General features: G+C 48.4%; 1 protein-coding gene across 8 annotated transcripts in view; it reads right to left on the bottom strand.

Annotated features, from left to right (window-relative positions):
- The window catches only part of PDE1C (phosphodiesterase 1C), a 404822-nt gene that overhangs the window by 63771 nt on the left and 319244 nt on the right, over positions 1-21807 (bottom strand). For 6 of the 8 annotated variants that reach the window (XM_074284348.1, XM_074284347.1, XM_074284353.1 and 3 more), the window contains 10 exons: positions 20471-20584; positions 19855-19941; positions 18215-18397; positions 16898-16964; positions 15492-15608; positions 11265-11405; positions 11012-11112; positions 8726-8854; positions 2833-2934; positions 2177-2297 (listed from right to left, as the gene is read on the bottom strand). In XM_074284348.1, coding sequence (XP_074140449.1) covers positions 2177-2297; positions 2833-2934; positions 8726-8854; positions 11012-11112; positions 11265-11405; positions 15492-15608; positions 16898-16964; positions 18215-18397; positions 19855-19941; positions 20471-20584 — 1162 coding nt within the window. The remainder of the gene's footprint in view (positions 1-2176; positions 2298-2832; positions 2935-8725; positions 8855-11011; positions 11113-11264; positions 11406-15491; positions 15609-16897; positions 16965-18214; positions 18398-19854; positions 19942-20470; positions 20585-21807) is intronic. The other 2 variants (XM_074284349.1, XM_074284354.1) reach the window with 1 other exon arrangement.

The following is a 21807-nucleotide window of genomic DNA, read 5'->3' as shown; positions in this document are numbered from 1 at the left end:
CCACTGACCATGTGCCAGGTGCTGATCTGAGTAATGGGTGCACAAGGAAAGGCAAAGGGCTCCAGGAGACCACATAGACTGGGGATAACCAACAAGGGGAGGGGCAAGGGCGGTCGGGAACGGCTCCCACCAAAGGTTGGGGTTTATCTAGACCCTGGAGGAAGTCTAGGAGGATGAGGGGCCGAGGGACAGAACTCCAGGCACAAGAGACGGGGGATGGGAAGTGCAGGGTGCTATGCAAAGGACGTCAAGGAGGTCACTGTCCTCAGATCCCAGGACGTGTTGGGAGGACGGTGTAAGAAGACTGGAATGGGCTTTAGAGAGGGAGGCGGGTTTGAAAATCAAAGGACCGTCACGGGATTCAAGAGGTACTAGGGAGCACGGGAGTCTGTTATGTGGAAGGGGCAGGTGAGGTGGCCCGACCTGCATGGTCAGATTAACGACTTCTCCAAAGTCCATACTCTCTATGGGGGGACTCAACTCCAGACTTTCTGGTCCCCCAAGGTAACCCATCATATGCTATGGCTCATCACTGCTTCCACGTGACAATGTGGTGCTGGTTTGCTTTACTACCCTAGTATCAGTTCCCCACATCCCCCCAGCCAATCAAAGGGGGGTCTCACCCAGACTGAGGACTAGCCCTCGTGGTCTGGCCAGTGGCAGCCAAGTCACCGGCAGGCTCTGCGGGGTCCACAGGAACACAAACCCCAGGAGGCTCTGAGGTCCCTCCGGCCTAGAGCCGGAGGATACATGGCACAGCTGAGTGGACTGATGAGGAACTCCCACACTGCCCGGGGGACATCTCAGAGCCTCCTGGCCTAATTTGCCTTTTTGTTCTCTGGGCACAGCAATATCTCTCTGCTGAGGAATCCAAGGGTAACCCATGACCTCTAGACTTCAGCATCCCTTTATCTCTCTTTGCTTTTTCAAAGTGGGGGGAACCAACAGTGTGCCAATTGAGGCAGCTTGGCATTTGGAGGTGTTCTTAAAGTCTGGCCCTTCTGGTGCTATAAACTGGGAAAGCTGATATTTCCTTCCAAGATCACCCCGAGGCACCGGCTTGGAACTTAGGAAATGTAATTATTACAGGGAGAAGGTGAGATCCCCTCCAGACGGGGAAGGCCTCCTTCACAGGAGCTAAATGCCTTCTAGCCGAATCCCAGTGCGTAACCCGAGAATCAGAAATCCCTTTCAAAAGTTCAATGGCCCCAATAATGGTGGGTTTTTTGACTTTCCTTCTAATTTTAAATCTAAGGCTGGGCTGTGAAGTCATTTTTACTCATAGTATATTGATCCCTTATTGTGGAAAGCAGAATCTCATTTAAAATGCTGCCAATAAAAATAACGTACTGAATAATGAGTTCTTAAAAACAGAGTCAGCTCCCGCAGCAAAATCAATTTTTTAAAAAACAAGAATTAGATGGGACGCAGCTCTTTTTAAACTGGAGGAAATCACGGCACAGTCCACAGAATGAAGACCCTGACCCACACTAGCCACAACCACAGATTAACGCCACCGACCCCAGCATTTAGCAAATGAGGAGCCTGAGTCCCAGCCACCGTCTGCTTAAGGTCACAGTGAGTCGGGGAGCCAGTCCTGGCTGATCCAGAGACCTGGAACAACTCGTCCCGTGACGAATGGCCCATTCTGAGGGTGTGGCAGATCCGGGACTCAGCCCCCAGCGCCATGAGAGTCTCATGTTTAGAATCTCTCAGAGTGGACAAGTGACAAAGGGCACGGTGCCCTCTGCTTTACTCCTCACTGGCCGTATCACCTAAGCACTCCAGGCCTGGGTTCACTCATCTGTCAAATGTCAGCTTCTGGCTCCAAAGCAATGATCGTCATTGCAAGAGTTTAAAGCAAAAACCGCTGTTAGGATGATGCAATGTTTTTAAAAAGAAAAAAAAGTGATTTTCCAGCAATTAGAAGGGTCGAGATTCACAAACTCCAGAAGAAGGAAGGCTAAGAGGCTGTGAAATTGTTTATTTTCTTCAAGGAAATGCTCTTGTTCTTTGCCCCAGCTCTAATCCATAACTCTAATTCTCAGCAGGTCACACATGGATAAAATAAAAATAAAAATAAAAAATCGGTTAAAGAAAGGGAGATAATCTTGTCCCACTGCACGGGCCCTAACAAGGGGGGCCAGCAATATGACCTTGAGATTGTCCCAGTTACCTGTCTAAAGAATTCTTCCAACAGGGACATGGTCCAGCGGTGGTGGAGATCCCAGGCCTTGGCCGGGTGGCTGATGTCCGCCGTGTGCAACATCAAGGATAAGGCTTTCGGCTTGTCGATTCTGCAATCCCAAAGAACCAACTACTGAACGAGAAGCTTTCGCCATTGTTTTTAAGCATTTAAAAATACATACTTGGCCACATCCTGCGTCAGGCAAAACAACCTAAGAATGGGATACACAGTCTCCTGGTAAAGCTAAAACCCAGAACCCCCTGAAAAGGCAACTTCTCAGTTACCTAATTTTGCATATTTTGTGGGCTGATCTGGTTTATTCCAAAGGCAAAGAGTAGCCTCCCATCATACACTGCTTCTGTCTTCTTGAATTTGACAAATCCTTGAAATGATGACAAGTTTTTCCTAACCCTGAATTGAAACTTCTCTTTTTAAGGAAACTCCTTCCTGTTGTAGTACTTTCTAGTAATCCTGAGTTTTTTAAAATAGCCAATTCGGGTCTCTACTATCATCGTGCTAATTTATCTGGACAGAACTATCTTCCCAGACACTCCAGGAAGCTCCTTCAAAGAGAGTCAGGCTTTGGAAGTCCAGTGTCAGAGCTTATCTCCTATGGGAGCTCACGGGTAAATAAAGTGACTCACGCTTCTGGTTGTTGCAATGCTGTTTTCATGGCCTTGATTTGTTGGAAATGACAGGACATATCTGTGGCCATCACCATTTCAATCACCAAGGTCCGGAACTCCCTGAAGTGGAGATACCATAGAGAAAGAAGGAAGGAGGGGAAAAAGAAAGGGAGAAAATTAGATTTTTTTTCCCATTCTGAACAATGCCATCTAATTATTTCTGACGTGTCTAATTCCTCTGTAGCCATTCGAATGGCATCTTTGGGGAAGGAATGATCACGGTGAAGGGAGGAATTATTTAGTATGGATGCCAGAGGCAAGATGAAAGAATTAGTAGACAAATGGACAAGAGGGAGATTTTTCTCAAAAAATGCCCTTCCCCAAGAACTTGAGAAAAGCATTAAAAATTCTTATCAGCTAAATTCTATGTAATAGAAATTATCTAATCTATCTTGTATGGTTGCTTCTATTTCATTGTTGGTTAAGAACTCTCCCTTGATCATAGCTAACAAAAATTACCTGATTGTCATTCTATTTATATATAACTTCTATTTGCAGGGGGATATTAAACTATGACATTTAATATTTAGATCACATCTATGTTTGAGTTACTTTGATATATAGCATAAGATATTAGTCTAAACCCAATTTCGACCAAAAAGCTCTCCAGTTTTCCCAGAAATTCTTATCACAGAGATTTCTTCCCTTAAGTCATTTCTGTTCTCATTTTTACAGCATATTGGATTATTAAATGAATGAAATCAATAAACACAATCATTTATTAAAAACTCCCAATCATCATGTTAAGTACTGGGGATACAGATGGAAGAGTAATATACTCCTTGCTCCTAATGAGCTCATATTCTAGTTGGAACAGACAACACATAGAGAGGATGGAAGAAGCAGGTAGTCATGTGCGGGACAGATGAGTGAGTCCTCAGGGCACTTTGCAGATCAGATGGCAACATCGGGGGGACAGACATAGGGGAGTCGGGAGAGCAGAGTACCAAGGCAGATAGGCAAGCCTAGTGCTATTCCACCTTAACAGAAGGACTGAAATTGGTGATTCCACATCCGTCTAAATCAGTGGTCCTCAAACTTTTTAAATAGGGGCCAGTTCCCTGTCCCTCAGACTGTGGGAGGGCCGGACTAGAGTAAAAACAAAAGCTCACACTCTGTCTCCGCCCCTCAGCCCATTTGCCATAACCCGGCAGGCCGCATAAACGTCCTCAGCAGCCGCATCTAGCCCACGGGTCGTAGTAGAGAACCCTTGGTCTAAATGATATAAGTTGTTATACCACTTCTCAAAGTGGGAAGATGGGGGCTCTGAGAGTTGGAGTACAAGGGACTCTCAGATCCTTCCCAGAGCAGTAGAGAAGGAGGAGGAGCCAAGGGACCAGCCAAGAGGGGAAAATGAGAAGGGATCATTGGCAGGAAGGTAGATAAGCAAGCCTGAAAAGGGCTTGGTGAATCCCTATGCCAGACACACTCATTCCCCTTGAGCACTCTATATATCCATTTGGAACGTTGATTATTAAATCCAGAAATGAATTTAGGCAATATTATTATTTGTATCCTATTGGCAGTGCCCAACTATGAACACAGGCTGCCTCCCCAATTATTTAAGCTGGCCTTTCTTTCTTTAAATGTCTTTTTAATCAGATCTTTCCAAGTCTTGAATGGGCCCCATAATTTTATGCATTTAATGCAGTTATTTGGAATGACATTTCCTTTTTCATTGTTTACTCCCAGATTTTATTATCACTATGTAGGATTGCTATTGATTCAAAGAGTTTGCGTACTATTACTTTGATGAAGCTATTAGTTGGATCATTTTGAATATTCTCTGAGATTTTCTAAGTAAATTATGATGTCATCAGGAAATTAGGACAGTTTTGTCTCTTATTTGCCTAGGTTTGCATTTAAATTTTTTCTCTTCTCTTATCATTATGTCTAGCATATTCACAGCTATGAAACTTTGGAGCAAGAAAGTCATCTTTGCTCTCCCCCAATACATCTCGGGAAAGCTTCTCGTGTGGCAAATAATTGCAAATTATTATTACAAATCATACTAGCTTTTTGTTTTATAAATAAGCTTTTCCCCCAAGATAACTGGTCACACAGCTAATAAATGTCAAACATCTGAGGCTGGATTTGAACTCTGATCCTCCTGACTCCAGGGTCAGTGCTCTATATACTGCACCACCTGGAAACCTAGAAATATACATATATACATACACACATATATACATACAAACATCATATATACATATATATGCAGTATTTTCTTAAATGGCCAATCTATTACACAGTTACACTTAGCAGATTATTTTTCTTGCCATAAATAAGTATTCTACTTTCTCAAAAAAAAATTTAATGGTGTAAACATGCAATTTGAGGGTTTGGGGGTTTTAATATGATTAGTGATATTAAGTTTATCTTTAATATTAGGCAATCTTGTATAAATGCATCATAACCATAGTGGGTTTTTTTTAATATCTATTTAGTTTTAATTTTTAAATTGATATTCAATAATTATAGCAGTTTTGTGCTCTTTCCACATAGATGTTTTCTTGCTCCATTTTTTGAAAGTCATTTGTAGAATATAGATATTATTTAAATATCTTTAAAAGTTTGAAAGGATTTATGAGTAAATCCATCTGGAGGAGGTATTTCTCCCTCCCTTCCTAATTCCTTTAGAGCTGAAAAATCTGAAATGTGTTATTTAAAATCTCTCTTTCTGGTTCTATTGATTTAGCTCTCTGCTGTATATTTGGATGGATAGCTAGAAAAGCCTTTTCTTTTACATTCTCAGTCTGGTTGGCATATAGTTTTACATGGTTATTTCAGACAAATTGTTTTGTTTTTTCGCTTCTTTATTTGGCTTCCCACTCTCATTTTAATCAGGCTGGCTAAAGGCTTATTGATTTTGTTAGTCATTTCAAAAAACAGGCTTTTCATTTTGTTTATTAATTCAATAAACTTTTTAGGTCCCCATTGTATCAGCTTCTCCTCTAATTTCCCAGTTGTCTTAATGTTAAGCAGACAGTGAGTGGGTGGCTCAAGAACAGAACCCACAGAAAGGCCATGGCTGGGAGTGAGTTTTGTTTGGGGACAGTGGGACTTGTGAGATAAAGCTAAGAGCCAGCCCTAAGCTCGCCGACAGCTGGAGATGTCCACATCCAAACAGCCCGACATCTTTCACCTCCCGAGCAGCAAACACAAAACAAGCTCTTTTCAGTTTGGAGCAGTTCTCCCATCAGACTTTTCAGATGGAGATGGAAAAGCTTCTTGTGTGAAAAAGGAGGCGACATCTGGTAGTGGAAACACCTTGGAATTGGACTCCAGGCGCCTCGGACAGCTCTCTCAGACCTCTCTGGGTGTGAAATGAATGGTTTTAACCTAGAGTCCTATGACCCAAATCACTGATTTAATGAAGAGCTTCCTGTTTCCCAGAGGCCTCCTGGAGATTAGCACTTTTCAGTGGCCAGGAGAGGGACAGTCATTGGCTCCGGGATTCTGCTGGTTTAGAGACTTAGCAGGTCAGATTGGCCCCTTCTGGGTCCCTTTTTGTTTAGAAAGTTGCCTAGGTAGATAAATAAAGTGTCCATGAAGTATTTGCTTTGAACTCTAGAGTTCCACAGGAAAGTAATCAAGCAACCCCTGCCCTCAAGGAGTCCCTGTGCTAAGTCGTGTCCACCTCTGTGCGATCCCGTTGAGGCTTCCTTGGCAGGAACACTGAGTGGCTGCCCATTTCCTTCTCCAGCTCATTTTGTGGATGAGGAAACTGAGGCAGGCAGGGTGACGACCTGCCCAGGGCACCCAGCCACTATTCAAGTCTCTTCCTGATCTGAGCTTGGCGCTTTATCCACTGGGGCACCCAGCTGCCTCCCTCCAGTTCGGTTCTTCCAGCCAAAGTGCCCAGCTCCCTCCTCTGCGCTTCCTCCAGAAAATCCTGCTTTCCATCCCCCCATGAGTACGTGCAAAAGGCAGACCTGAGACGCAGGGCTTCCTGATCCAGAGGCCAATTTGCCCCCCCAACATCTTTACCTCTCAATAGGCAATAAATAAATAATGTGTTTATATATAAAATAATATAAAGTATTGTTTATAATATGGATTAATGTTATATATTATGCAATAATTAATAATATAAATAATAAATAAAACATTTATATATAAGTATAAAATATAAAATAAATTAAAATATTAAATATTAAAATCAATTCTACATTAAATAACCACGTCATATCATAAGAGTTAATTTGACAGTGGTGGGAGTGGGCTGTCAGCCTTGCCCAGGGTCACCCAGCCAGAATGTTTCAGGGGCATCAGGTACTCTTAGGTACGCATGAGGACTCTCACGCGGGCTAAATAAGCTCCGATACAATAAGGATGTCTTCTACATCACTACCCCAGAAGGAAAGAGCCAAGGAGACAGGGCTCTGCTTTGAGCAGCCTCCATTCTCCTGGGAGGGCAGAGCTCGTAAACAGTATAAAGGAGAATATCTACAGTGAAGGGAAGGGCTTTAGAGTACCAATAACAATGGAGAGAAAAAGACCGCCTGGGCTGGGCCCTGAAGAAATGAGCTAGGGATGAGAAGAGGAACGGGGGAGGGGGAACTAAACTAGCCCAGGGGAGCCACAATGGAAGCACCGACCAACACGAGATACCCTGATGGACACCAGCATCGGACAACTCTAGATAGATCTGCTTATGTGAAGGGTTCCCTAGATGGCCTTGCCCAGAAGCACTGAATCACGGTGCGAAAAAAGGGAATCAAAACCATATCTAGTATCATAAAACCATCATTCTTTTAGGTGAGCAGTAGCTTCAAATGTAATCAAGGGCAGGGCACCGAGGACAAAAGAAATCGTAGCATCCAACTTAGACGTTTCATTTGCTAGATGTGAAGGAGGGAAGCTTCAAAGGTGCTGGTTGGGGGGGGGGGGGGACTTGCAAAGACAGATGTTACCTATGTGAACATGGTTTAGATATTAAACGCACAAGATAAGTAAACTGGCTCCTCGCAGCTCGGCCAGCGCCCTACTGGACCGCACCATTCTTAAAGCAGTCTCCCAAGTGATCTCCCTCCTTCTGGTCTAACGGACACCTCCACCACACGGCTGCCAAAGTAATCCACCTAAAACACGCTTAGGGAAAATCTTCTGGGGCTCCCTATTGCTTCTAAGACCAAACATAAATAAGTGTTTCAAATCCTCCAAAATCTGGCTCCAACCTCCCTTTCCATACTTATTTCTCTCTCTCTTTTTTTTAATTAAAGCGTTTTATTTTCAAAAGATAATTGATGGACAATTTTTCAACATTAACCCTTGCAAAACTGTGTGTCCCAGTTTTCCCCTCTTTCCCTCCTTCCCCTAGGTGGCAAGCAAGCCAACATATGTTAAACATGGTAAAAAAAAAAATAGGTTAAATTCAATCTATGCAGACATATTACAACTGTCGTGCTGCACAAGAAAAATCAGATCAAAAAGGGAAAAAATGAGAAAGAAAACACCCATACTTATTCCTCAGGAGAGCCTTTCTGCTGGTGGCTGAGGGCCCAGAAACTACCACACTACTTGTCCTCAAAGGTCTCTCAGGCCCTTTCCTGAGTCATCACAATGTCCAATGACAAAATGTGTGACTGTTCGAGGGAGCAGGTTGTGATTTTATAAAGCATGTGTCTTAAGGAAACATGCACACACTCGCACACACTCACACACACACACACTCACACACACTCTTGCACACTCACACACACTCACACATGCATACACTTTCACACACACAGGCACACCTAAGAGCCACACAATCTAACAGGCCCGAGCCTCTCTCCCCAGGCCGCGGCCTCGTCTGTCTCACTGTCCCTTCCCGCCATGGCGGCCCCTGGGGACCTTTGCGTCTCACCTCCAGTCGTCCTTGGAAAGGTTGGACAGAATGTTCATCTCCTCGTCCTCTTGCAGGAGCCGGTAGGCCGCGCTGATATGATGGTTCTCGAGGACGGATCGATCGTTGTACAGAATGGCCGGATCTGAGCTGGAGGCCAAAAATAAATAAATAAATAAGCCAGAATATCCCACCAAGTTCGGCCAAGGGCAGGGAGAGCTCATTCAGATTTGACCTCAGAGACTGGTTTGGGGCCCCTGGGCAAGTACCGAGCCTCCCTGTGCCTCAGTTTCCTTCTATGAAAAAGTGGGAGCTGGCTCTGAGGGCCCCCGACATCGGCCCTTCTACCACTAAATCCCCGGCCCTGTGATGGTCCAGCTGTGAATCAGCTGATTTGGGTCACCGAGAGACATCGTTCCGGACCTCCCGGTACCATCCAAGAGCCCGCTCGTGCTCTGAGCCGCACTGCTGACTCGTCTGAAGCCATGGTCCGCTCAGCACTGGGGCCCGATGGCCACTCTCCACCTGCATTCCCAGGGGCTTTTCAGGAGAGCCGCCCCATGCTGGAGTAAATGCCTTCTTCCTCCTTGGTTCAAGAAAGTGTGGGACCGCAGGCAGGAAGCCCTGGGTTCAAACCCAGCCCCAGACACGTGAACAGGCAGTGTGGCCCTGGACGGGTCATCTTTGCCTCAGTTTCCTTAACTAAAAACGAGGATAATACGTCTCAATGGGGTGATGTTGAAAGTGCTTGTCAGGGTCTGGCCCACAGCAGGTGCTCCGTACCCTAGTTACACGTCTCCGGCCCGGGCCGAGGTCAGGCTCGCTTCCTTGCCCCGCTGTGGGGGTCAGTCTCCCCAGGGAGTCGGAGGGAGCTGGCGTCCTTTGGATGGAGGGTACATCAATGTGGCTGCTCTCCGAGGTCCTGAGCTGGACTAACAATTAAGAAATGCAGAATCTGGGCTAGCTTTACTACCTTGGACGTTTGACTTGCATTGTGTGATTTGGGGGGCAGCGAGCTCCCTTTCCATCCAGACTTTCACGATATTCTCCAGTCGTCCCGACCTGTATCTGGACCCAGAGAGCTCGGGAGGGAAGCCGAGGCCGGGAGCTTGCCCAGCCTCCCTCACCTGTCATGCTGCCACTTCCCTTCTTCCAGAACAAAGGACAAACTACAAAAGCAATGTTAAAACCAGCTTGGGACCCCACTTTGTACGCCGGGGAGGGGGAAGCCTAGAAAAATGCAAAGCAGCCCTGCTTCAGTTGTGAGACGGGGTACCCGGCGCCCGCCAGGGAGGGCAGGGGCTGCTGAGCCCTGGGGCTCTGCCCGGGCACTGTGCGGCCGCCGGACCCCTGGCCCCGTGCTCCCCTCTCGGCCTCTCCTAGAAAGGAGGCTGCTTCATCCTGTCCTGGTCTCGTTCTATCAGCACTCAATTCTCCTCTGTGTTTCAGGGTGTTTTGTGTAATGGATAACTGCAGAACCCCAAAACGAGAAGCCCCAGTGGATGGCGAGGGCGTGGGGCGCAGAGAGCCGGGGCTCGGACCGGAAGAACCGCCCTGAGCCCAAATCTGAGCTCGGAACAAACCATGAAACACCGTTTGCCTCAGTTTCCCCTCCATAAAATGAGTTGGAAAAACCACACGCTCAGGACCTTTGCCAAGAACGCCCCACATGGGTTTGCAGAGAGTGGGTCGTGGCTGAAATGGCTGAACAAGAGACGGTTTTAAGTCACGGGGAGGGACCTCAAAGTCACCGAGCCGTCTCATGCCAGAGAAGGGGGACCGCGGGGAGGAGATTTTTAATCCTACGCGTCACCATAGACACATCATAACGCAATCATATCAGCATAGCCAGCATTCCTACAGGTCCGGCGAACTCTGCAGGTCGTCCCGTCTGCTCTTCGGGACAAATCCGCCAGCAAGTGCACTGCTTATTGCCATTTTACAGATGGGGAAACTGAGGCAGTTTAAAGGTCCTCCTGACTCCAGGTCCAGTGCTTTGTCTCCTGCACCCTCTAGACAGCGCAGGGTAACAGGATTCGAATCCAGCTCTCCCTGCCTCCTATCTTATACATGCAAATACATATTGACATAAATGTTTTAATGGCTATATTTCAATAGGATTGGCTTCCTTCGTAATGCTATATATTTAATTTCACTAATTATACAATTCTGAAAAAGGGCCCATAGGTTTCCATAAGCGGCCAGAGAGGCCCAGGACACAACTGTAGAACTTCCTCTCCCTCGTAGTGACATGCGGTGCGCGCACTCTCCCCTCCCCCTCCCCTCAGACCCCCTCCCCCGCCTCACCGAGTCTGGATGTGGAAGTTGTTCGTGGTCCCGGTGTGCTCGTAGTCGTGGATGGCCGCTGAGAAGATGATGGCGAAGATCTCCAGCTCCGTCAGCCAGTTCTGAGGAGGAGATTCGGAGCCGTCAGGAGATGGGCCTTCCCCGGTTCCCCCGGACCCCCGGGGTGGGGCTCATGAAGGCCAGAGCCTGACCCTTAGAGGCCCGTGTGCCATGGGGTGTCCCCGGGACCGGGCCGCGGCCTGTGCGCACTCACCGCGACCCCCGTCTTGTAGAGGAGGTAGTGCACGGTCTGGGTGACGTCCGCCGCGTGCATCAGGTTGTGGTAGGGGTTCTTGTGCTTGCTGTAACCCACCTCCAGCGCTTCCACAAACGAGACGAGGGCGGAAATGGGGATCTGGAAGAAGGGGGAGAGTCAGCAGCTATGCTGGGAGGCATCAGTGCGGGCACTGGGGGAGGCCCGGAGCTCCAGCACCGCTGCCCAGCTGTGCCCGGGAAAGAAAGAGCAAAGGGCCCAAGGGCCCGACCGGGATCGAGCGGCTGCTCTGCCCTGGACTCACCCCAGCCCCCGAGGGTCCCTCAGCCTGGCCAGGGTCCCCTAGAGATCGCTCCTGGCAGGGCCAGACAAGGGCAGAACCAGCGGCAATGGGGGGTCAGGTCAGGCCAGAGCCGTAAGGACACTGTGAATGGCACCGCAGAGCCTGAGAGGTTTATTCTTGTTTAATTAAAGCATTTTATTGACAAAACACATGCACGGGTAATTTTTCAGCATTGACAATTGCAAAAGCTTCTGTTCCAACTTTTCCCCTCCTTCCCCCCACCCCCTCCCCTTGGTGGCGGGTGGTCCCATACATGTTAAATATGTTAAAGTACAAGTTAAATACAATATTTGTATGCACATTTATAGTTATTTCGCTGCATAAGGAAAATCAGATCTAGAAAGAAAGGAAAAACCCTGAGCAGAAAACCAAATGCAAGCAAACAACAGAGAGGGAGATGCTAGGTTGTGATCCACGCTCAGTTCTCACAGCCTCTCTCTGGGTGCAGATGGCTCCCCATCACAAGATCATGGAAACCGGTCTGAATCACCCATCGTTAAAAACAACCCCGGACATCGGAATTCATCATCGTACAGTACTGTTGTTGAAGCATATGATGATCTCCTGCTCCTGCTCCCTTCCCTCAGCACCACCAGTTCCTGTCAGTCTCTCCAGGTCTCTCTGTATTCCTCCTGTTGGTCATTTCTTACAGAACAATAATTTTCCGTCACATTCATATTTTTCAGCCATTCTCCAATGGATGGACATCCGTTCATCTTCCAGTTTCTAGCCATTACGTAAAGAGCTGCCACAAACATTTTGGCACATACCGGTCCCTTTCCCTTCTTTAGTAGTTCCTTGGGATATAAGCCCAGTAGTAGTATGGCTGGATCAAAGGGTATGCACAGTTTGATAACTTTTTGGGCCTAGTTCCAGATTGCTCTCCACAATGGTTGGATTCTTTCACAACTCCACCAACAATGCATCAGTGTCCCCGTTTCCCCACATCCCCTCCAACATTCATCGTTGTTTGTTCCTGTCATCTTAGCCAATCTGACAGGTGTGTGGTGGGACCTCAGAGCTTTATTCCATTTTCCTTTTCCATGTAAGCAATGCGCCCGTGTACTTCGGCACTTTGCCCATCGGGGCTTCCTGGGGGACAGAGTGAGGGGCCGGCTCCTGAGCCATCAGGGATGGTCACCTCTCTGTGACCGAGCTGAAGCTCAGGGTCATTACCGTGCAGACTCATGCCCATGGACACCCATGCACGTGCACAAGCATCCACGGCCATGATTGACATTCCCCCACACACCCGTCCCTTACGCTCACAGAGCCACGTTTGTTGTCTGTCACTTCAGTCACGTCCGACTCTTTCTGGCCCGTTTGGGGTTTTCCTGCCAAAGACACTGGGATGATTCTCCACTTGCAGCTTGATTTACAGACAAGCTGAGGCTCAGGGATTCACCCAGGATCACACGACAATTCTGAGGGCAGATGTGCACTCCCGCCTTCAGGTCCACCGCAGCACTCAGCTCCTGTCACTTACAAACGTGGTGTCCCCCCAGCCTTCAGCAGCTGAACCCCGCCTAAGGCTTCGGGGCCACCTCCTTCTACAGTCTGAAACACTGACCTAATGAAAAGGTATTCAATCGAACAAACTTAAGGCCCGAATTTTAAATTTCAAGTATCTGCTGCCCAGCCTGGGTCGGCAAAGGCGCAGCGAGGCGCTGATTCGTTAGCTGAGGACCGCAGAGGTTGGGGAGCGACCGCAGCAGATTCATGGGGTTACAGTCTCAGGCGGAGTCTGACCAACAGGATCAGGGCCAGAACAGCGTTTCCTGCCGGGTTCACATCTAGAGGACCGTGTTCAACTATAGGATCAGAGGGTCATAAATGGGGAGCTGGACAGGACTTCCTATCCAAGTCCAAGCTGCCCATTTTACAGATGAGAGAATTGAGGCAGCAGGGAGGACTTTCCCAGGGTCTCACATCTAATAAACATCTGCAGCAGCATTCGAATCCAGGCCTTCACAAGTCCATGTCTGCACCCTTACTTATACCCTGCTCAAGCCCCACTGGCTCAAGTTACACAAGGAGTCCACAGACTGGGCTGGAGTGGGTCCAGGAGCGGCCAGGTCAGAGGAGGAGGAAAAGAGCTTGGAAACAGCTGAGGCCGAGAGGAAAAGCCAAGAGAGCGGGTGCAAGGTCGGTCCGCGGAAGCAGCTGTGGCCCAAGAGGAGGCAGACGGTCAGCAGGCCTCCCAGTGGGAAGAGCTGCCCCCAAGGAACTCGCTTCTCCTGCAAGGCGGTGCCCAGAGCCAAATGAGCCAAGAGAACTGGTTTAAAATGCAGTTGGGGAGGCGGCTGGGAGGCCCCAAATCCGGCCTTGATCACTCAGAGCTGTGTGACCCTGGGCACAAGGGCCTTGCCCCCTCCCAAATAAGAGTGGAAGGCATTGCCAAAACCCAGCAGACCCTGGATAACCTTAGTGCGTGGTTTTCCAAGCCCATGTAAGGCCCGCGGGGTCCTTATGTCTGGCCCGTTTAAATCACAGACCCAGGGTATGAGAGAGCAGGGGGGAGAGGTGAAGGCAGTGCTGTACAAGGCCTTCCTCTGCGCAATTACAGGGTCTCTGTTCCGATGCCGAGCCTTTCCAGTCCCATCAGAACTGACCAAAGGGAGCCCCTCAGGGCTCATGGGATGGCGCAGCCTGGGGACCGCTGGCCCATGCTCTCCATGCTGGAGACTTGCAACCTGGGCTCAGAGAGAAGCTGTGAGGGACACATGGCCCACCTCCAGGAAGGCTTCCTACTGTGGCCCACCGCCATGCCAGGGGGGCTCAGATGAGGGAGGAGGGGAAAGCAAAGTTCCCAGACTCCCTTCCTGAAACATCTTAAGAGTGTTTTTCCTTTAATTGTTTTCCTTGAAGTTGACCATGATCCCTCCCATGAGAAAACTTCTTGCTACTCTTTCTAATATAACTATTAATATGGAAGGAACAGTTGAATCTTAAGACCTTTGATCTCTGGCCTTCATTAGCTCTTGTCTTGGGAGGGGGAGGCAGGGGGTGGACCCCCCAGGATGGAAGAAAAGGCACTTGCCCGACCAGGGACAAAGTGAAGAAGTGATTCTCTGGCCTGGTGAAGGAGCGAGAGGAGCTTTGCTGACAGCTCCCAGGGGGCAGAGGGAGATGCTCCGGATGCTTCAAGGGACACTGGCCAGAGAGTCCTTCCTGTGGCCTGGACTCTGACCCCAGGGGCTAACTCAAGTCCTGATCTATGTTAGCCAGACAGACAGACACAGAGAAAGAGTGACAGAGAGACGGACAGAAACAGAGGCAGGTGAGGGGAGAAGGAAAGAGAAGAAAGGACAGAGGAGGAGAGGAGGAAACAGGAGAGAGGGTGAGAAGGAAAAGGAGGAAGGGGAAAGGGGAGAAAGGAGGAAAATGGAAGAGAGAATGAAGAGAGGGAGGAAGGGGAAGGTGACGGGAGGAAAGTGAACAAAAGAGAGACAGAGACAGGACATGTGTTGCTGAGGAGGTGATGTACGTTTGGGGTCACTTCCCCCTGGTCTCCCCCAGTGCATCACCTAGAACGCCCGCTGACAGACACCCTGGGGCTCTGGGTCTGGTGGACACGGGGTTAACGGCCCATCTCCAGCACTCAGGCTTCTGCCAGAGCACGGCCACGAGGGATTCCACTTTTAAAAGCCCCGAAGCAGCGCCTGCCCCACTCTCCCAGTGCAAGTCAGGACATTGGGGCAGATCAGAAGAGTTGGCGTAAAACATAGCGATTCTTCCCAAAGAGAGAATCCGCCGCGGACCCCAGGGCTGCCGGCCTGCAAGGCCGGGCCATGAGAAGGGCCAGGCCCTGAGGTCCAAAGAGATCCACCTGCGGCTGAAGGCCAGGGAGGAGGGGGGACGGAGCTCGGGGCTCGGTCACTCACCTTGAAGCGGCTGATCAGGTCGTAGCGCGTGAGTAATTCATAGAAAATGAATTTCAAGGCGTGATCTCCACTGGCGTCATTCAGGGTGAAGACATCGAAGGACCACTTGTCCACGTCCTACAGGGGGAGAAGGGAGATGGGGAGACCGCTGTGGCGTCTGCAGCCCGTCTGTCCTCCTGCCTGCTGGAGCCCCCGCCCGACTGCGACTCCTGCCCCCAGAAACTCTCCCTCGGGGCCCACGGCCGACTTTCCAACCCCCCTCGGTTGCTCCCAGCTTGTGGTCTCTGGGCTGAGAATCACAGATCCGTCCTGTCCTGGGCACTGGGCTGATGGCATCTGGCAATGAGTCCTTATCCCCTTGTTACAGATGGGGAAACTGAGGATCAGAAAGATGAGGGGAGCTACTCGCTAAGAAGAAGCAGGGGCCGGGCCCGAACCAAGACACTCCGGCTCTGCCACGAGGCTGCCCGGGAAGAGCCTTTGGCAGCACTGCCATTATTACCAGCACACCCCCCCCCCCATCCTCCCTGGCGCAGGGAAGAACTTTAGCTCAGGAGCAGAAGGACCCAGGTTCGAAATCTGGCCTCGGACACTAAGTGGACCTTGATTTCCTTGTCTGTAAAAGAAGAAAGGGGCTGGGCTGGGCGGCCTTCAACATGCCTTCCAAGTCTAACTCTGTGCTCCTAGATCCTACAAGGGTGGGGACCCTGACTTAGTTACCTTGGTAACCCCAAGCCAGTGTCTTAAACATAATAAGCACATAATAATAATAATAATATAATAAAAATGTTTTTGCATGAAGAAAATGTATCAAAAGCTGGCTAATCACTTAGCCATCCCTCCTAGCAAGGAAAGCGCTTAGCCTTCCTTGGACCCTTGGGCAGGCGGGCCGGTGAGAACTCTACGAGTCTCTTCTCCACAGACATTTTAAATGCATAAAATAAAACACCAAGGGTTACAAGGAAATCCAATCATGCTAAAGTACAATCATTAAAATACTTTTAAAAATAAATTTGAGGATTCTGGGTTAAGAGCCTCTGATCTAAGCATTTGGGGCCCACCTCTTTAATTTTATCTACGTAAGAAATCGCCAGTTTAGAAACTCCCTCTCTCAATCCCCAGAACAGACCAAACTTTGAAGGTAAAGGACTAGAAAGTAGAGCTAGCCCACTGCGTGTGTCCCGATTGGCCCCCAGGAAACGAGAGAGGAGGAGAACTGGGAAACCCGTGAGAGATGAAAGAAAATGGGAGGCTGGGTGATGAGATCCAGTGGTGAGATAGGAAAAAAGTAGAAAGGAGAGAATCAGAAAAAACAACAAAGACTTGTGGGAAGAAATGTCTCACTCCGAGCAGGACACCACTGACAGACCACATCAGGCACTCAGTGATCTGTCCCTTGAAATTACCTTCAGCGCTTCTATCACAGCCGGGGGGTAGCTCAGTCCAACCATGTTGGATGTCCGTCTGTACATTCTAGCGGTCGGGAAAAAATAAAACAAAAAGCAACGTCACAAAGTGGGGAAGCAGAGCCAGGTCCCTGAAAGACGACAGACAGACTGGAGGCACTGATGAGTTTCTGGAAATTGCTTTATAGCCCCAGGAGCCCCGGGGACCGCTCCATCTCTTTTACTGCCATTGTCCTATGGACCCAGCTGGCCCACATTTTAAGATCAGGGGAAATTAAAGCAGCCCCAAACACCTGGATCACGAAGCGGAAAAACAAAATCCATCTGCATGTTCTCTGATGGGAATTAAAACGTTGAACAGCCTCTCCTGCCAGATGCCAGAGGGGCACCTAGCAGTTCTGATGCCCAGGGCAATCTATAGAAAACATGTCCTCAAATCAACTTTTTAATAAAGATTTAGTCAAGGTGGAGGGAAAAGTTGTCAGAGTATCCCTTGTGATGGAAGGAGACAGAGACCCCAGGGGATCACGAAGGGAAACCAGCCTGAGCGGTGGAGGCAAATGGGAAGAAAGCCTTCTGCCCCGTGGCTGACTATTTCAACCCACGACTCTTACTAAGTCCCATTCGTGTGTATGATGGTGAAGGAGCCTAAGTTCTTTAAGTGGGGGGGAAGGAAAAGCCTTATTTGTTCCTCCTTAGTTTTATAGCTCCGAGCCCTTAATGTGACAAATAATGGATAATAATGCCCTGCCACCCAGTGGGCCCCTCAAAGTGGAAAGCTAGAGTGGAAGAGCAATTGGGAAATTAACGTTTCTCCAGAACCCTCCAAAAAAGTGAAAACTTCCCCGTTCAGTGAGCCAAGGTTCGGCAAGTTGGCGTGGTATTTCAAAGTAGAAAGGTGGGTCAGCAAGGAATATGGGACAGGGGAGAGCTTTTTCATCATCAAAGGCTCAAATTCAGGGGAAAGGCTCCCTGGGCCCATGGAGCCTCACCTGGATGCCATTCGTCTGAATCGGGGCTTCTCAGGCCCTCTCGTCTCCTCCCAGGTTTTCACATCCCCATAGGCCCAAATGCTTTAAGAGGTAACGGACTGAAGGACCCCACGTTTCCTCCTGTTAATAAGCCAAGCTCATGTTGGCCAAATGGACCCAAGTTGAGATGGATACAAGTGGACACGGGCAGTCCCTGGGATAGGATGACCTCTCTGCAGGTGGAGAGTGTCCCTTTTTCTGCTTGACTTTTAAGAATTGGGCCTCCCTTTGCCATTCAGAGGTGCCCAAGGGACGGCCCCTCAGAGGCAACGTGTGCACAAATTACCTCTCCACAAAGATGCCGGCCTGCACGGCGTGGACGATGCTTTTGAACCGGGGCTTCTCCTCGCTCCGTCTCAGCATCATCCCCATCTGCCTGGTGAAGGTGGAGGCCAGCCAGTCCCGGACCTCGGAGGGCACGGCGTCAGACTGGATGTCACTGAGCTCATCTTCCGTATCCAGGAGCCGCCTGGAGGGGAAAAGGAACCAGCACTGAGCTGCAGCCACGGTCTAGAAAGGGAAGAATTCTCCCCCTCCCACCCACCCACTCCAGAGGTAGGAAAACGGAATCCAGAAAGGTCAGAGGCTCAGAGGGCCTCCAAGGTCATCGAGACCTTTCACAGATGAAGACATTGCGACCCAGAAAGGTGAAGTGTCATGTCATTTTACACATGGGGAAACTGAGGCCCAGGGAGCTCAAGCGGCCGGCCCCGAGTCATGAAGGAGGTAATCATCCTCTCAGGATTGGAATCCAGATCACCACATTTAGAACCAGGGCTCTGTCCCCTACCTATATTTTGTATGTGCTTATCTGGGTACGTCCTACAGCATGCAAGGGCAGGTGCCAGACTATGTTTGCCTTCCCAGGACCACGTCCCCTGGTCCTCGAGGCAGAGGAAGTGCCACGGGATGGGATGCTCCTGTTTCAGAGGAGGGAGTGCCCTCAACTAGGGTTTCCCCAGGCCCATCTTGTATCCTCTCATGATCAGAGGTTAAGAACTGGAAAGAACCTCAGTACCCCACTCCCATTCTGCAGTCGAGAAAACTGAGACCAGGAGTGTAGTGTCTGAGGCGGGTATGGAAGCCGAGCTTCCCAGCCGACCACTGCGTGCTCCCTAATCCCGGGCACAGGGCGAGCATTTACTAAATCCCCAGGCAACTGAACTGAACTGGAGGCAGCCATGACACCAGGTTCAGTTGGAGTCACCCCTGCAAGGAAGGCATAAATTACCACATGGGCTTTAAGGAAAAGCAAAATTCATTTCGACTGGCATCTGGCAGCGAGGGGAACCTCACTAGTCCAGATGAACTGGAGAGGGCCGGCAGAATCAGGACCAGTCTGGCCCAGCACATCTGAAAAGAAATCCAATTTTCTTGCTCTAAATCACATGCATTTGGGCCAGAATGGCTCACATTAGAATGCTTTACATTTAGTGCAGAAATGCCGAGCATCAGGCCTGCAAAGGCCAGTCTTCAATGAAGTCGATAAATTTTATTCTTTCTAAAGACATCCAGAGCTGATCGGAGCCCTTAATATGAAAACTGCCCTAATAGCACAGACATGAGGAAGTCTCAAGTTTATAAGGGTTAGAGGCTAGTTCAGCCCCTTATTTTTATGGATGAAATAATTGAGGACAAATGACTTGCTTAAATCACACGGTAATTACACCATTTCTAAGGAAATAGAGACTCCTCGAGGGCTGGGAAGCAGCTCGTTCTACCCAGTGGGCAAACACGTCCCCGCTCAGTCTCGTCCCGTGCCCAGTGTTCTCAGTGTCCGCTCTGCTCGGAAACTGTGCAAAAGGAGGAGCTTCACCTTTCTGAATGAGCAACATGTCCAAGTTAGAGAATGAAGTCTATTGTGATGGAAAGTCCCATCCATCTACATCCAGAGACAGAATGTGGATCAAAGCATAGGGTTTTCACCTTTTTTGTTGTTGCTGCTGTTGTTTGTCTGCTTGTTTTTTTTTCTTTTCTTTCACAAGTTTTTTTTTCCCTTTTGATCTGATTTTTCTTGCGCAGCATGATGAATATGGAAATATGTTTAGAAGAATTGCACATGTTTAACCTATATCAGATTGCTTGCTGTCTTGGGGAGGGGGGGAGAGAGGGAGAAAATTTTGGAACACAAGGTTTTGTAAAAGGTAAATGTCGAAAACGAGCTTTGCAGGTATTTGGACAAATAAAATACTATTGAAAATTTTAAAAAGAAAGAATGAAGTCTAGTAGAGGTGAAATTGCTTCCCAGGGCTACCTGAAATAAACTGGATTAACAGGCCCCACACTTTATACGACTCGTTCAAGAGTCTTAAAAGTTTGTAGAGCACGTCACCGACATAACCGCATTTGAGGCTTCCAACAGCCCTGTTAAGCAAGTCCTACAGCTATTATTATTCCCATTTTACAGATGAGGAAACCAAGGTTGAGAGAGGTAATGGGCCCTGCTCCTGGTCACATAACCCAGGTCTTCCAGACTCTCCCAGGCCCATTATAAAGACTCCCATTGCCCCAGAGCGAGCCCCGGGACAGGTCAGCGTCTAACCTTGTTTCATCGATGTATACAGATTCGAGAACCGATGCTGCATGTTCCAAGTTCTTCTTGAGGTCGACGACAGAAGCCTCTCCTCTTTCTAGCTGTTTTACCAAAGAGCGCAACCTGAGGAGAAAAGAGAGGAGTCGGTTGGTACAGAAACCGCCGGCGGTCGGCACGAACTCAGATTAGCTCTCAAAAATTGGCCAGGCATTTGGTTGCTGTTGGATACAGACTGAAAAGAAAGTTCTTACTGATGATCCAGCGGCATGGAACGTGGACATCCTTATCTTTATCTCACAGACAAAGCAATGGAAGCCCGTTGTATCACAGAACTAAAGCAGTATTTCAGATTAAAACACAGCTTCCCCAGATGCCAAGTCCTCGCATCCTTACTGGCTCTGCTTCTCATCTTCACTACATCACAGAATCCTAGAATCTGAGAGCTGGAAGGGAGCGCGCCTTCTACGGCAGCACTACTAGCTCCTTAATTTTTGTGACCGAAATTACCCCTGGAGAAACCTCTCAGGATTCATCCCAAGACACGACTAGCTCTTTCGGCCACCAAATTATACTGCTGAGCTGTGGTCCACTAAAACCATCAGATCTTTATCAAATAGCTAAAGAAAGGTAGAATTATCAACATTTATTGAGTAGCCACTCTGTGTAAGAACTTCTCTTTCCTACCAGTAACTCACATTTCTAGAGCTTTAAGGATGTTCAGAACTTTCTTTATCGAAACCCAAAATATTCACTGGAAGAAGGGTGATGGACATATTTAAATGACTTGCCCAGCATGACATAGAGCACCTGAGGCAGAATTTGATTTCAATCCCATCCTGACTCCAAATCCAGCACTGTCCATTGGAATAAGTTGTCTTTCTGGGAAAATTAAAAAAACACCTTCAGAGCAGCTGACCTCAAGGAGCTTGTGACTTGGAAGAAAGGCAAGGCATATATGTTTATATATAACCAATAAAGAACAAAAAGAAGCAGCAAATACTGACAAACAGGATAAACAGGTGTATTAACACTTACTTCCTGTTGAACCACGAATCAAAGCCCCCACTCATTTTTATTTTTTTCTAACAGAATAAGCCCACCTTACTTTTAACAGCATTTTCTAGTAAGCATCCATGGAGCCAAAAATGAAAAAAGAAGCATGTCAGCAGCCTGTGAGCTGGACCAGATATTTCTATCTACCTTAAATCAAACAAGCAAATAGCGTAATCTGTCCTGCAAGCCCTCTGAAGAGCTAATCTTCTTAAAAACTTGATAAATGGAGTTGTTCTCAGGATTTCTGACCATGCTTTCTGAATGATCCTTGCAGAAGGAAGAAGACAAAGAAG

Source organism: Sminthopsis crassicaudata, chromosome 1 (assembly GCF_048593235.1).
Source record: "Sminthopsis crassicaudata isolate SCR6 chromosome 1, ASM4859323v1, whole genome shotgun sequence".
Classification (NCBI taxonomy): domain Eukaryota; kingdom Metazoa; phylum Chordata; class Mammalia; order Dasyuromorphia; family Dasyuridae; genus Sminthopsis; species Sminthopsis crassicaudata.
This window is presented reverse-complemented; position numbering and strand designations above follow the sequence as displayed.